Source organism: Antechinus flavipes, chromosome 2, assembly GCF_016432865.1.
Source record: "Antechinus flavipes isolate AdamAnt ecotype Samford, QLD, Australia chromosome 2, AdamAnt_v2, whole genome shotgun sequence".
Taxonomy (NCBI): Eukaryota; Metazoa; Chordata; class Mammalia; order Dasyuromorphia; family Dasyuridae; genus Antechinus; species Antechinus flavipes.
In genome coordinates this window covers 394,129,642-394,146,796 of record NC_067399.1, presented here as the reverse complement: position 1 = coordinate 394,146,796, position 17,155 = coordinate 394,129,642, and the positions used below count along the sequence as shown (strand labels likewise).

General features: G+C 34.1%; 1 protein-coding gene across 1 annotated transcript in view; it reads right to left on the bottom strand.

The window, feature by feature from the left end:
- Positions 1-1,941: 1,941 nt before the first annotated feature.
- The window catches only part of KCTD16 (potassium channel tetramerization domain containing 16), a 316,772-nt gene continuing 301,558 nt past the window's right edge, over positions 1,942-17,155 (bottom strand). The window contains exon 2 of the mRNA XM_051978638.1: positions 1,942-4,917. Within this exon, the coding sequence (XP_051834598.1) occupies positions 4,466-4,917 (452 nt within the window). The 3' untranslated portion in view covers positions 1,942-4,465. The remainder of the gene's footprint in view (positions 4,918-17,155) is intronic.

The window sequence follows — 17,155 nt, the reverse complement described above, 5'->3', positions numbered from 1 at the left end:
GAGATATTAAAGGAGAGAAATGGTGCCCGTTAAATTTCCAATCCAGCATGCAAAATTAGCAAAAATATCTTTCTGCTATAATCACTAAGAGGGGGAAAAAACAACCAACCAACCACAAAAACAACAAAAAACATCTTCCTTAATTTTTTTCTCTATGATTTTCTGTTTAAAGTTGAAGTATCCAACGATTCTTTCTCGCATTTCACAGGCAGTGTAAAGAGCTTTTGGCTTCTTAGCAATGACAGACCATGAAAGTTGATATTGGCCCAATCTATAGAACTCAATAATAAAAAAGACAATGTTCTAGATTTTTCCATGTTTTTCAGCTATGCTAGATATTGGTTGAGCTGGGAGGCTGGAATCATTTTAGTGAATCTTGGATTCTGAGTTGCAAATATAAAAAATGAAGTTTTAATACCATGATAGGAAGATAGTAAATAGTGATTTTATAAGTCATCCTGTATGTCCATGTATAAGCTTACAGCGCCAGATGTTTTGACACAAATGGATGAAATTCAGAAATAAACTCTAAATTCCAGAAAGTAAAAGTGATTCTGTATATGAGAATGATCAACCTGGGGGACTATCAGCTAATATCCATCTTAAACAAACACAATCAATTGAAAAGTAAAGGTTAATAAATCAGCTGTTGATTATTTTGTTGACAAATGTCAAAATGCTTTGATTTTTTTCTTGTTTGTATTTTCTATCACTGAATTGGCAGACTTGATAAATGTTGTTTAAACATAACTTACAAGATAATATATTTCAAAAAGGATAAGGAGACTTGTTAATTTTACTCACATCCCAGTTATATAAGATAAACTATGTCTACATTTAACTTAAAAAAGGATAAAATGGTCCTGTGTTTTTGGAAGATACTTCTTGCCATTTGCATGAAGACCACTCAAAGAAACACAATATTGAGATTTACAGATATGACATTGCTAACACCTCAGTGGCTCACACAAACTTTTCAATCTTCCATTTTGCTGGTAAAAGGAAATAGACATTAGTAATAGTTTAGGAAATTTGTAAACTATCACTTTTGTGTTTGGAGACAAACACTTTATTTAAATCCAGGTTCCTCTGGGAAATAGTTCTTTTTCTACTCCCTAAAATTTCAGTATATTTGGAGTATTATGAAAAAGTTGATGTAATATTACAAAAGGTATTGGGTTTGAATTCAGAGGATCTTGTTTCAATATTCAATACTATTATTCATTATGTGTGTCACTTTGGATAAGTCAGTTTGCCAGTTTGATCTCAGCTTACTTATCTGTAAAATTATATGGTTGGAATATTTGATTTCTAAGGATCCTTTTTCTTCTAAATCCTTTGATTCCATGACTGACTTAGTGTTTTTGTCATACTGTCATTCTTTCATCACAACCAATTTACCTAGGAAGATACTAGTAGAGTTTTCTCATTGGCTTAACATAGTCTTTGTCAAAACTTTAGATATCAAAAATGAAAAAGATCAGAATGAGTATATTAACATACAAGTCTCTCCATAAAAGGACTTAAAGATTTTTTTAAAATTAAAACTAGGTAAGGTTTTATACATAATACAATGAGCAAAAATAGAGCCTTGAAAACTCATCCCTCATATGAACATTTTCGTAATCATTTTTAACTCTCTCCATAAGCAGCTAACAGTATGACCCTTCTCTAAGTTGCTTAACTGCTCTTTGTTTAATACACCAGAATAACCCTGGCCAGAGTTATACTCAACCGTAAACCAGTACTTACACAACTGAAAATCAAACAGTTTTGCTTCCTTGGACAATTCAAATTGGAAAATGAGCACATTCTAGAGGTAGGGGAAAACAAAACAAAACAAATTGCCTTATATAAATACCTTGTACATACTAGGGTCCTAATAATTGTTTATTGGATTGAATTGAAGATTATGGTGTGTGTGTGTGTGTGTGTGTGTGTGTGTGTGTGTGTGTCTGTGTTCTAAAAGATGGTTTCCTTCCTATTAGTGAAGCTAAAAGGAAGATGTTTGCAAGTAGATACTATTGCTAAGTGATTAGGTAAATAAAAGGAAAAAAAGTGTGATTTTAAATTAAGTTATATTGCAATAGTTCATTTCCTGCTTAAAAGCATGCAGCAAAAGTTAGGGGTTGTCTGCTCTTCTAACTCTTTATCTTATGCCAGTTACTTGAGGCTTCAAAGTGTACCTTGTTGAATTAGATATGAGTAGAAAAGGAGTTGGAATCAATAAATATTTTTGGCCCAGATTATTTGATAGGATTGTTTGGGAGGCCTGAAAAATTATTTCATCATAGAGGGTTTTAGGATGGTCTTTACCATTTGAATTTGCTCTTGATTCTTTGAAATCTGAATCTTCCTTCATCCTCAGTTATTTAGATGTTATTTTTTTAATCTGACGTTCACTGACATTGAAAAAAAAATAATCATTCTGAATACAATTAATGAAAAGACAGAATAAAGATATGTTATAGCTAATGACTGACTATCCACTGCCTTATGTAGTAGAGAACATGTAGCAAATCTATAAATGATTCTGTTGACATCTTAGTTCTCAAAACCTTTAAGTAGAATTAACAATTAATTAGAGATGCAAATACATTAAAAAAAATTTGACCTGATGAGATAATATTGTGAAATATAATTCTTGTGAGATTTTGGACATTCATTTACTACTAACTAAAATTGAACAGAATCTTTTAAACAGTTAGCCTTGGAATAGATTTGTAAATAGAAACAATAAATACATTAATCATTGTGTTTTGATTCTGCTGATAACCAAATTCCTTCCTTGACATATACATACATATTTTCTTTTTTTAAAAAAAGTTTTCTACTTGTAACAAGTTAATAATTGACAATGAAATATCCTCTCCCATTCTCAGTAAAATCCATGTACTGTTCAGAACAGAAAGAGCAAAAAGTCTTCAATCCCAAAATTCAATCCTGTCAAAGGTAATAGAGCATCCATAGCAAATAAGACAAAGATAGCTATCAATAGTTACATCTTGACTGTGTCTAAGCAGAACATAGTGATCTTGATCTCTGGTAGCAATCCAGTTAATGAAATATAGATAGGTAGCTCAATGAACCAAAATACTCATTCAGGAATTTCAATTATCCAGTTTGGCTCTCTACATAGGTAACTTCAGCAGGGAATTTGCTAAGGCTCTTCCTCAGGAAGTACGGGCTTAACCAAAGCTTCACATTTCAAGGATAAACAAAAAAACACCAAAATGACTTTAGTCGTCAGCAGTATAGCACTGTAGTTAAGAAAAATTTTTAAAAAGAACCATAATATATGTCATTGTGTCACTAGGATTCAGCAAAAAAAAAAAATAATAATAAATAATGATAAAGCATATAGTAACACTTAACTTCAATTCCTGTATTATAATCAGCAGCGGCGAAGACCTGAGAGTAGTGTCATACTCAGTTTTTGGTCCTACCATTAAAGAGGAATTTGGAGAGCTGGAAGCAAGTTTAGTTTAAAGGCCACAAAGATGTCTAAAGGATGGGAAAATTAGGTATATATTCTCCTATCAAAGAGGTTAAAGGTTGATTTAATAATGGTCTTCAAGTGTACAAAAGGCTTATACACAAATGACTACCAGCTCTCCTCCCTCCACCCCAAACATAGAAAACAATTTCAGCCCTAGGTTGAGGTGCGGAATTAGTTGGTAAATAAAGGATTAACTATTGATGAGATTTATTCATCACTGCAATGGTATCCCAAAAAAGGACATGAAAAATCCTTCTTTGAAGAGAATTTAAAAATTGAATAGATTCTCATTATAGAATGAAAGGTCCTGTCAGGAGGCAGGGGATTAGATTAAGTGACCTCACAAACATTTCCTGACCTTGGCTTTTATGAAGCATGTATACGTGTGTGTGTGTGTGTGTGTGTGTGTACCTATCCATATACACACACATACACACAAATAAACATATACAAATAATATAGGCAATATAAACCGAATAGTATAGGTTTAAGTAAAAAGTCCAAAAGCCCCTTCTTTTCCCCCATAAACAAAGTAAAAAGCAAAATTAAAAATTTCAAATACATTATCAGACAAACCTCTTGTTCTTCATCTTCCCATTCAGTGGCCCTTTCCACTGGGGGAAAAACAAGGAACACTTGGCTTGGAATAGATGAACACCAGATTCTCTTAGTTGCTGCTGTAACTATTTGTGTCTCATGTGTAACATTTTCAATGTGTGTACTACAGCTCACAAACAAATAGTATTTTCATTGTGCTTTCACATCTGGGGAAAAAAAATCAATTACCCTGTGACTTTACATGAGAAGGTGAACTAGGCAAATTAGGCAGTACAAGATCAATGAACTGTTGTGACCTAACACATTCTTATTTTTTTTTTCCTTTTAAAGTATGAATATTCTTATGTATGATGTTTATTTGGAAATGATAAAATGTGTTTTTCCCTACCCCGCCCCCCCAGCCTTCTCCTATAGATGGTACTTTCTTAACAGTTCAGATTGCCAAGGGTGTTTCCTTTCTGGGAACCTATCTGGAATTTTTATCTTCAGAAAATCCTGGATACATTTTTCTAGCTCTTCCTCAATGGAGAGCTTTTCCTTCACAGCTTTTTTTTTGCCCGAGTTAGATTCCCTTGAGCCAGTGGTCAGAGTTCGAAGCAAGTCGCTTTTCCGACGCATCTCTGACTGCTGGATCAACTGCACAGGGCCTTTCTTGATGGGCCTGTCCAGAGTCTGGATGTTGGATTGGCGAGTCACTGGCCCACAGATGACAGTCTCCTGTGGGGAGCTGGCTTCTGACTGGCTGTCACAGCTAGAAGTGGAGAGTTCATTGCATGAGGTACCACTCTCCCCTTCCTTGTCACCCTTGCCATTTTTGCAACAGCAGTCACAGTGTGAGGAAGACCACCGGGAAGGTTCACCTGCAAGAGAGCACAAAGGACCCAGTAAATTAAAGGTGGTTCAGATAACTTAAAAGTTCAGTCACGTACACATGCTTATACAGGTAGAGGGAAGGAAGGAGGTGAACAAGAAATGAAATTTTTGCATGGTATCTGATATCATGGCTTGCACTCAATAAGTGTCTAATAAACATTTATTAGATTGGATTTAACTGAAATAGAATACTTTCCCTGCTACCTGGGAAGTGAAATGCTCTTGGCAAATTGCTGAGAGCCCAGGTTTTTTGTATTCTTTTCCAAATTTTCTTCATTGCATTATCCTAAACCAATTTAAATCATGATCCTCTAAGTAGTAAAAGTATAAAATAACATGCTAATCTTATTAAAGAAGAGTTAGTCATGTTCTTAAAGCAACAAAGATTTTCTCCATCATTAACAATGTACTGATCCTGAGTCCCGATGGAGAGGGAAACAGAACACCTTTCCTTCCTTTAAAGGGCTCCTGTTCTAAACCATAAAGGAAACCTGCAGAGCCATATTCACTTATTCATACATAGACATTCATTATCTGGGACTTTTGTTGTGTGACAATGGGCAAGTCACTGTTTGCCTCAGTTTCCTTCTCTGTATAATAAGCGATCTGATACAAACCAACTTCAATGTGAGGAGAGAATATATAAGCTCTCTCCTAAGATAGCTGATGATTTGTTTAAAGGAGTCATATGCTGAGTTTGATTTGCAATAAAACAAGTTCATCCTCTAGCTAGCAACAGCAGCTTAGGTGGATAGAAGACTGGACTTGGATCAGGAGTTAAATTCATTCTTAAACACTTTTACTCTGGGAAAGTCATTTTATCTCTGCCTCAGTTTCCTTAACTATAAAATGAGATTAGTACCAGTACTTTCCACCTGGGGTTATTATGAGGATCAAATGAGATTATAATTGTAAAATAGTTCACACATAATTGACACTTACTGGGTATTCTCTCCCTCTTCTCTGTCCCATAGAGAAAAATAACCCAATCCTGACCTATCTCTTAGTAGTTATTTAGGAAATGGTGTATAATCATTATGCACCACTAGTTTCTTTACCACTTTGTGGTTGTTTAATTGTGCCTGATTTTTCATGACCCCATTTAGGGTTTTCTTGGCAAAGAAACTGGGATGATTTGCCATTTCCTTCTCCAGCTCATTATATAGATAAGGAAAATGAATTAAGTTACTTGTCCATGGTCGCACAACCAGTAAGTATCAGAAGCAGAATTTGAACTGGGTCAACTTTTTTCCAGACCAGCACTTATCCACAGCACTATCTAGCTGCCACAAAATCCCCATACAAAAACAAACACATATCATAATCATCATCATTATCTCTTATACTTAGGGAACTCTTTATGTTTTTCAAAGTGATTCCACAGCATGACTCTCCCACTTAGTATCCAAGCTTTCCTCCAGGGCCAAGTAAAAGAACAGATCTAAATGATCTCTAATGTCCCTTGTAGCTTCCTTTGATATCATCACTCCAAAACTCAATATTTTGCACGTTGTGCTTCAGTACAAAAGGGAGTGGGATTGCTGGCCCAGAGGCATAGTATTCTGTTCCCATATTCTTGACTCTTCTATTCCTTTAAGAATATTAGACTATGTACATGTGAGGAATAGTAGCATTGATACAATCCAAAGATCACTCTTGATCTGCTTTTCCTTCTCCTCTTGGAGGAGAAACAATGGTAGGAAAAAATGGTAAATATAGTTCCTTTCTTTTGAAATCATTAAATACTTATTTTTAAATAAAAATTGATTATTGAATTTGAATCATTGGATGAAACTTTATATAACTTCTATTAGTCCGATTGATTCTTGGATTTCAGAAAAAAATTCTGTTTTTTAGATCTTTTGTTGTTGCTATATGTAGTTGTTATGAGCATGGCCAATTGCCAGTTTTCCCTTTGTACCTAGCAGGTGAAAGTGCTAGTTTTATATTATCTCATGCACCATTAGCGATCTGTAGCTCATTAATTTGCCATCACCTTAATTCTGTCTAAGAAGAGAGTAGAGCCTTCTGGATGATGCTACAGTACTTGTAAACTCCATTGAATGGAATGCCTATATTCATGTCATGGAGTAAACAGATAGATTGTAGTCTATTCTTCATCCAAATATCCCTAGTATTACACAGAGAAGAAGTCCATATTATCAACAAAGCAAAATCCTGCCATGCTCTTGTTGGTTAGGGGATGGAGAATGGGATATAACAGAAGTTAAATTTTATCATGACTTTATTGTAACTTGTTTTGAGGGTGTTTTTTTTGGCAGGGACCAAGGCAATTGGGGCTACATGACTTGCTTAGGTTCACATAGATGGTTAAGTGTTATGTATCTGAAGCTGAATTTGAACTTGAGTCCTCCAGATATTATGGATATGGTTGAAAGGATATGTATGGCCCAGCAGCTATCAAAGAAGGTATCTGGAATCTGTATTTGTAATATTGTTCTTTCAGTTTGATTTATCTCCTCCATAGTGGGATAATGTCTGCCTAGAATACTCTCTCATCTCCACTTTTTGTTTTTGTTCAACCATTTTCTGCAACAGGACTTTCCTGCTTCTCTCTTTAACTAGTTGTCTTCCTTCTGGGATTGACTTCCATTTACTTTGGATATACCCCATATGTACATAGTTTCTTGCATGCTGCCTCTCCCATTAGAATGTGAATTCTTAGAGTACATTTATGCCTTGTTAACTTCCATTGCTTAACACAAGGCTAGAAATATAGCAAGCATTTGTTAAATGCTTATTGACTGATATGACTAAGTTTTGATTATTTTCTATATAACTTGTGTGATCTCAGCTATGTGATGTAGTAGATAAAGGGCTAAAGAGTCAGAACATATGTAAGTCAAAATCTCAAATTAAATATTTATTTGCTGTAGGACCTCTAAGCTCAGTTTTTGAATTTACAAAATGAAAGGAAAATCATATCACATTTATTTCAAATAAGATAACATATTTAAAGTATTTTGTAAATTTATAAAGATATATAGATATCATTTATCATTAACAATTCCCATCCCTTTTTTTGTTTTAGATTCTAGGTTGGGAAAATCCCAAGATTTTTTTTTTTTGATTGACCTGTAAACTTAGTGAAATAAACTCCCAATGTTAGAAATATCTCCAACTGAGACCCATTCATTGAAACAACACATGGATTGTGCAGACATCATATTTACAGACCCATTAAATTAAAGTTAGTGACTTAATTAAGCAAAAGGAAAGCCAATAGTTGTAGCATCTTAATTATAATACACTGTTGTAAAAAAAAAAAGTCTCCCATACCATGGAGAAATTTGCTTAACATGTAGCAATTGACTCCTGCAAAGAATAAAAGTGGAAAATGTCTCCTCTCTTTGCCAGCATGGTCTCTGAAGGAATCATTTTTCCTTAAGAAGTGCTAAGGACCCACTATTCTTTTGTGAATAGACTCCAGGTCTTCTACTCAGATGAGAAAAGAGGTGAAAAATTTCCAAAATTCATCTCCTACACAAAGGTGAAACAGCCTTATTCTTCTGGGAAAGTTTCAGAAATGCATACTAAAAATAAACTATCAGAAAGATACTATCTATTTACCTGAACGCTTTCTGGGTTTGACCAAGAACAGTAAGAATTTGGTGAGTAGAATGGAGAAAAAAAAGTTGTGTGAACTTCTAAGTCCTGTGAACCTCCTAAATGTGGTGACTTTTCTTCCCTATTTCTTCTTTTCAATCCCAGAGGAAATCTTTATTTGCCCACAGGAGACATTTTGAAGAAATCAACAGCAACGTTTTTGAAGGATGCAAGAGTGACCATCTGGAAAACTTCACACAGACTTCCAAAATTTGCACAAGCTAAGAATCTGGCTCAGGCCATTTCCTGACAGAATGCTGAGATAATCATTGATTGAAATGTCAGCTGAACTTCCATTCAGCTCAAAATGATCACTTTTGATTTATTTCAGGTGATAGTACTAGCTAACTTTGGGACATCCCTATTTCCCCCTCTGAAGCATGCTCTGTTACTATAAATTTTAATATTTTAGATCATTGCTATTCTGATATTTTTATGGGAATAGAGAAAAATAGGATGAATGGAATAATTGAAAATATGATTTCATTGAATTAGCTCATTGAAGGCAAGAAAACATTTTCTGCCACCTAAGCCTATGGTCTTAGAGAGTTGTTTGTACTACTAAGAGGTTAAGTGACTTGCCTAGTATCATACAACTAGTTTGTGTCAGAGACAAAACTTAAATTCAAGTCTTGGTGATTCTAAGACCCATTCTCTATCTATCTTATATTCAAAAGCAGAAAACAGTTAAAGAATTGGTAAATTTTAGAGGAAGGTAAGGTCTGAGAAAAAAAAGTATAAAAGTAGATACTGAAAATGATCCAAAATTATAATAGTAAGTCCTCCTTGTCCTATTTGAAAGCATTAAAAGCTGGATTCTCCTTTCCTTAAATACTTTTCACTTTTAGAGAATTCAGGAATTCAGGAAAAGAGGTCATACATATGGAAGTTGAGATGTATGTCTTATTTAAACTCATGCCCTGTGCATTCACAAGACCTCTGCTTGTATATTCTGAATTATGAAAAGATTCTTTATTAAGAACATTCAGAATTTTTAACTACCCAAATATCCCCAAATTCCAGCATCTAAAGGTGTTATATGGTTCTTTTAAAATACTTCCCTGCTTCCAATTGCAACATCAAGCTTTTGCTTACCTTTTGCTAAGATTTCAGCAATGGGGAAAATAATTCCCTGTATTGATTAAAAATTGATAAGCCTCAATTTACTGTGAGAAAAACACTTTATATTTCAAGGAACTACCTGAAAAACTGTTTTTTTCCCCTTCTTCTTGTTATTTTTTGACTAAAATCTCTATCCTGGTTCTGAATTACCCATTACTTGAAATTACTGTTCATAACACTATATTATTATTATTGATATTAATTTATCCACATAATCAATTTTCATTAAGTGTATATGCTTAGTAATTTCTTTAATAAATCTGTGAGGAGCAGCATGATATAGTCTAGTGGATAATATGCTGGACTTGAAGTCCACCTCAGAAACTTACTAGATATGATTGTGTAACTTTACTATACTGTAGTTTTTTTTTTTTTTCCTCCCCTTTTTCATTCTTTCTTTCAGGGAGGCTATTAGGGTTAAGTGACTTGCTCTGGGTCACACAGCTAGTAAGTGTTAAGTGTCTGAGGTCAAATTTGAACTCATTTCCTCCTGACTTCATGGTTGGGCCTCTATCCACTGTGCCATCTAGTTGAATCCTCTTTTTTGTAGCTTCTTCATCCTTAAATCAAGAGGCTGAATCTGAGAACCTCAAAATTCCCTTAGGCTCTAAATCAAGGCTTCTATGATCACCTCTTATTCCCTTTCCAACCCTGTTCCTATGCAAAGCATAGTAATTTATCAGTATTATAACTTTCAAGCTATTAAGAAGGTCCCTGGTTGACATATATATATATATATATATGAGAAGGAGACTAGGATAGGGCTATATAAGTTCACTAATTTCACAGATAGACTATGCCAGAAAGTGTGTTTCAAGCTGAATATGAATTGGCCCTTGTCAATTTATAAAGGTTTCGTCTGCCTTCTTCTACTTGTCATGCACCATATTATACAGAATAAAATTACGAATGTCTTTTTCAGGATTGGCTCTTCTATAAGTTTTTTCCAAGGATTGGGCCAGACTGAAAAACTGCAAAAAAACCCAACAACAACAAAAACATTTTTGGCATTTTAGTTTACATTTACATAGTGCAGGTGCTAAGCACTTTGCATTTTTTATTTCATTTGATCTCAACCACTTTAGAAAGTAGATGCTATTGTCACCCTTATTTTACCAATGGGGAAACCAAGGCAAATAGAAAAATGTTCTAATTTAATCCCAGACCCTCAGCCAGTAAGATTACTACTGGTGTCTACATTGCCAAATTGTGGCTATAAGGCCATCTCTTCCTGTAGGGTAGACTCTTATAAGATAATTGATGGATCTTGAATTGGAAAGAACTTCAGAAACAACTTTATCCAGCTTCTCTTTTTAAAGATAAAGAATGTGAAGCTCTGTTCTAAAGGGAGTGACTTTCTAAGGAAAACACAGGTAATATCAGAGATATATTAGAAGCCAGGTCCTGTAACGCCAGAGCTAATGCTCTTTCCAAATGTAGCATGTTTAATGGTAAAGTCTCAGGTCAGAAGCATTTGAAGTTCTTGATAGTCCACGAATTCCTGAAACGTTTTGATATTATTGTATGTTTGCAGGTTTGTTGTTGAAGCCCAGTTCTTAGAACCCAAGTCTTATATGTGGAGTCAAATCAAATCAACATAAATTTAATAAGTTGTGACTAAGTGCCCAAGTGCTATGCTAACTAAGCATTTAGGGGATGAAAACAAAGGTGAATAATAATAACAATAATAACAGCAATAAAATAGTCCTGCTCTCAAGGATTTTGCATTCTACTGGGGTAGCATCCTACCAGTTATGTGTAAAAACGATATGCGAGGATAAATTAGAGATTGTTTCAAATCCAATACACTAGTACTAATGGATATTGAAATTTTTTTTAGAAGATGGCATAATTTAATTCTAGTTTATAAGAGATAAGGGAAACCAATGAGATATGTGCTGCAAATACTGTCACTATATATAACCTATGGGTATATTAGGATACATTAGAAAAATGGGAAGATTAGTGAGGGGCATATGTGATTAATCTTGGCTCCCTCTACTGCAGTTTTCATTCCAAAGTACCTAATGGTAGAGATGAGCTAAAACAGGAAAAGCTAAAGACTATCTCTTCACCCATGAAAAATTCAAACTGAGTCTAGTGAAACATGACTTTGCAAACTCACAAAGTGCTTATGCATTTTTAAAACAGGCAGCTCTGCAATCTACCCACACTTCAAATTCTCCACCTGCTAATGGTTGTGAACACAGTGCACATCATTTACAGAAACAGCTGGGAAAACTGCTTTCCCCGTATTCTCTGTCAATGATGTAGGAGCCTGTCAGTCTGGAAGCTAGGTGGCCAAATTTAATTTATGGAAGCTGCTGTAAGACTTTCTTGGTATCCTGGCCGAAAAGTCAATAACAGCTAAATTGATGTTTTCATAATTCAGCTAGCCTTGGGAAAGACATTGCACAGGGAAGACTAGTAATACTTGCATTGTGGGAGCTTCTGAGAAATGTGTATTCCACCTTGACACTGCTTGCCTGTGATTGCCCTTTTCAACTCAGTTGTATTTTGCCTGTGATGATGTCACCTGCTGTTTTCCAGCAACCAGGGGGATGATAACAGACAATTAATCAGGGGGCAACCATACTCAGTCATTCTGGAGAACCATTTTGGAACAAAGTTGTGTAGGGGATTTAAACAAAAATGAGACTTTCTCTCTGCTATGGAGGGGCATAACATACAATGGGAGGAGTCAGCATGAAAGCCAACAAAATCATTAGTAAAGCTATCTATAAAAAGAACCATAAGATCATAGGAAGTCATGGAAGTATAAGCATCATGATGCAAGGGACCTCAGGAGTGAGATATTATTAATTTGCCAGAAGCAACTGAGGCCCAGGTAACTTATGAAAGTGATAAAGATGCTACATTAAGCATCAGCACTCTAATTAGAACTGGTAACATCTGTCTAAAACCAATGTTCTTCTACTGTACTAGCTGTCTTGCAAATAAAACAAGTATAAAACATACTTTAGGAGAAAACTAAATGTTCCAGTAATGAGACTAAATGATAATAGCAAGGTAGGGTTAATAAGGTGATGTTTTTGAAAATGTGAGTCCCCAGAAGCCAGAACCTACTAGAGAGACAGAGACAGAAGAGAGACAGAGACAGTCAGAGAGAAACACACAGAGAGACAGAGATCAACACAAAGAGAGATGGGGGAGGGCAAAGAGAGAGAGCAAGAGCAAGGGAATGAGTGAGCAAGAAAGTGAGAGAGAAAGAGAGAGAGAGAGAGAGAGAGAGAGAGAGAGAGAGAGAGAGAGAGAGAGAGAGAGAGAGAGAATATGAACATATAAAGGACCAAAAGATGGATACCAACTGAATATAAGGAGTGAAAAAGTTTGAATTGGTCACAAAGGAAATAGAGATTTGGGTAAAAGGAAAGTTATAGCAGTAAAAAAGAAAAAGTCCTAATATAAAGATGAAAATGAGAAATAAATGGGGAAAGAGTCAAAAAGGAAAGAGACAGACCCAAAATAGCAATGATGTCTACCCCCTACTGAGTCCTTTTAGGAATGATTGAAAATTGCATTGCTACAGGTAGAAGATAGGTCAGCAGGAATCCATGGCAACAGGGAAAGGAGAAGAAAATAATTTAGGGCACTTTCTGAAGGACCAGCAGGAGAATTTTACACATGTCTAAATGAAGGAGGGAAAAAAAATGAAAAATAGGACAAAAAGACATGACTGTAGTAGAGTGACCCATGGGAAATATAACATGGTACTTACTGGTTTTTAAAGCAAAGGTAAGAATTAAGCAGAAAGATGATACTTGCTTTAACATCAAATGTTCAATTGATCAGTGAGTCTTTGAGGGAAATGTGGGAAAGGCATGAAAAGGCACTCCAAATCATCAATAATCAAAGACATGCAAATTAAAAACAAAGGCCTGTGGTGTCACCTCATGCTGGGAGAAAAATGGTGAATTAACAACAACAACAACAAAAAAAAAAAAAAAAAACATAGAAATAGTCAATGATGGAGAAGATATGAAAAGGCAGACATATAATAATACAGTTTTGGTGGAGCCATGAATTGTTCTAACTATTATGATAAATGACTTAGAATTATGGGAGGAAAGTTAATCCATTTTAAAAAATAACTTTTAACCTGTCAGTTTCTCTTACTGGCCAAATGGCACCAAGAAGTCTAATGACAGAGAGATCCCCTATATAATAAAATAATTATGTGTATGTATACAAACAAATACACACACACACACACACACACACACACACGCACACACACTCACATTTGAAGAATTTAGTTAAATTTGAGATGATAATTTAAACAGAGAGTGAAGTTAGAAGAACCAAGAGACAACAAATGTAAAAATCACAATAGAATAAATGAAACAACATTAAAGACAGACTTTAAGGCAATGAAATAACTAGTCTTGACTTATAAAGACTAATAAGGAAACATAGCTAGTTTCCTTCTACTGAAAAATTGACTATGGGTGTGAAATAAAACATATATTTAATGAGCTTATTTTGTTGTACTATACTTTTTGTTACAATATAAGGTTCTGAGGAGATAGATTTGAAAATAAAAGTCTTATGAAGATAATTCATCAAATATTAAAAATCAAAATAAAAAAGAGATAAAGAAGAAAGGAAGAAAACAAGAGAGGCAGAAAAGACGAGAGAGAAAAAGAAGACAGGAAGGGAGGGAGGGAGAAGGGAGTAAGGGAGAAAGGGAGGGAAAGATTGAGAGAGGGACAGAAGGAGGGAGGGAAGGAAGAAGGAGGAAGAAAAGAAGGAATTGTTAAAATTCTTTAAAGAAACTCAGACAAAAGAATGGAAGATAATTTGACATAGTCCTAGGGCATAAAATGAAATATATTTCTGGGAATATTAAAGTAAAAACAAAGTTATGATGGTTAAATCCACTAGCAATGACAAGATCCATATAAAAATGAAAAAGTAAGATTTTTTTTTATTTATTAGAAAAATTGAGTCATCATTTGTAATCAAAATTAGTCATGCCTATTTTCAGTTAGTATGATTCATTAATACCAAAAAATCCCTGAAGGCATTTCTAGCACAAATAAAATTAATCTTTATTACTTTTCTTTCTTGGACCCCCAATGCACATTTTGCTAATTTAGTAGAAGGATTTCATTGCTTAGAAAAACCTTCAATAAGCAATTATAATCCAATGGACTTTATCCTTTAATAATTTGTTTATATGGCTTTTATAAAGCAGTAGAAATTTGAATTTTGACTTGCTCTCCTTGAAGTCTCCCCAAATGCCTCCAAATGACATCCTCTTCCTCCTATTGTGATCTTATTTCCTTTCTTCTTCCCTCTCCTCATCATTTTATTTCCTCAGAATGATGCAGTAGAAATATCTGAATTTTTTTTAATATGGAATCTGAGAACCTGGGATCAAATATTGGACTCTGCTTCTTATTTATTGAGGGACCTTTGGAAAGTTATTTAAAATTATCTTGGTCAGTGCTTCCATAGGTAAACAACAATATGGCAAATTAAATGACCTCTAAATTTCCTTCCAGATCCAAATCCATTATCCCATGCTGTTTTATTAGTTTTCTTAGCTGCAGCCATAATAGCTATCTGTCTTTCTAGATAGCTATTTAGATGTGTGTTTGTGTATGTGTGTGTGTGTGTGTATGTGTGTGTACACACACTTTCTTTTGTTTGTTTGTTTTTAACTGAACAGAATTCAACAGTTTCCTAATGGTCCTCTCTTCCTAGACTTCTTCCATTAGATATATCTATCTTTCATAGATCAAATTCTCTCCTCACTCCACTCAAATTCTCCTTCTGAGCAGTGATGGTCTTAATATTCATGTGAATTGGCAAAGTTAAATTCAACAGTATCACTATCACCAGCATGACCAGACATCTATTTTACAAGCCATGATTGAAATATTACAACTCACCTATTGATAAGCTTTTTATTTTTTGTTTCCTTCACTAGAACGTAAGGCAGGAACTGATATCATTTTTGTCTATATTATTTTTCTCCACTGCTTAACAAGATGCTTAATATTTACAGGGTGCTTTAATAAATATTTGCTGAAAAATGTCCTCTGAGCACTAAAAATCGCCTTCCAGGCCAGTGAGAGGCGTTTGTGGCAGATTCTAGCACTCAAAATGATTAAGTACTTTGCAGGTAAATAAAACAATTGCTATTTATACATCTACTTTAAATTATAGAAATATATTTCAAGCACAATCATCATAACATTTTCTGTCTACTCTATTCAAGTTTCTAATTTTTGAAGAGTTCACTGAAACAAGAAAATGAAACATAATATAATAACCTTGCCTTTCCTACTGCATAAATGAAAGAGGATTTCACTTGAGGAGGATGAAATAATGAATGAAAGAATTTTCATGTTTTTCTCTGGGTTCTAATTCATGTTTTATCATCACTGAAGTTGTACCACAATAGTCCTGAGTAGTCATCAGTAGTGTATACTTAATTGATGAGGTAGGAGTTAGGGAATTGGTCACTTTTAAAAAATTATATAAAAGGTAACATTTCTTACTACTCCTTAATAGATATTCAGTTATCAGTGCTATGAAACAGAAAAAAAGCTATTACAGTTATGTTTTGATTAAAAATCAAACTTAACCATCATGTGAACATATATAGTTTCCAGAGGTAGGGAATTATAGATGTAGAATGTTGCATATACTAACAAATTTAGCAGACATTGAAGTTAATTTTGCTGACTTTTTAAATCATTCTTTTTAAACTCCTTGTTTGGATAACAAACTGAGAAGTATATATTCAGAAATAAAACTAATATAAAAACAAAAACAAGAAAACAAAAATTGAAAATAAAAAGAAAATCAAATCTAAGACTTTTAAAAAATGTGTTCTTGAAAAATTCTAAACCCCAAATATCTGGGATTAAAATATTCTTCTGTGAATTTATTATGTTGAATTATATATTACTTATAAACTTATCTGAAAATATTTATTCACAAGCTGCATTCCATATTTGTTTTTCTTCCTAAGAGAAGATTACAGAAATCCTGACTTTAGGAAAAATCAGTATGAAATGATCCAAAACATTAGTAAATAAACTAGGGAGTGATTATTCACATTGTTGAAAAGAGTTTTCCCTATGAAAGAATTCACCATAGGGAAGCTGCCCTAGTATAATAAAGTATTTACAGATATTAATGACTTGGGGGCTTAGGGAAGAACAGGCTTGGTAAAGAATTTTTAAATTACAGATTAAATTTAACTAATACCAACTGAAAAATAACCAAAAATAGAGAAACAAATTGTTCTTTTGGATAGCATAGAGAGTAGATATATTATATGGGGAAGAGTATCAGACATTCAGAAATTCACAAGAGACAAAATCCAAAAAAACAGCTTGTAATAAAACCCATGATTGCATATTTCTCTACACAGATACACTAGCTGTAGGTAACAAGGGAGATAAGCTTGAAATCTTAAAGCAAGTAGGAAAATTTAAT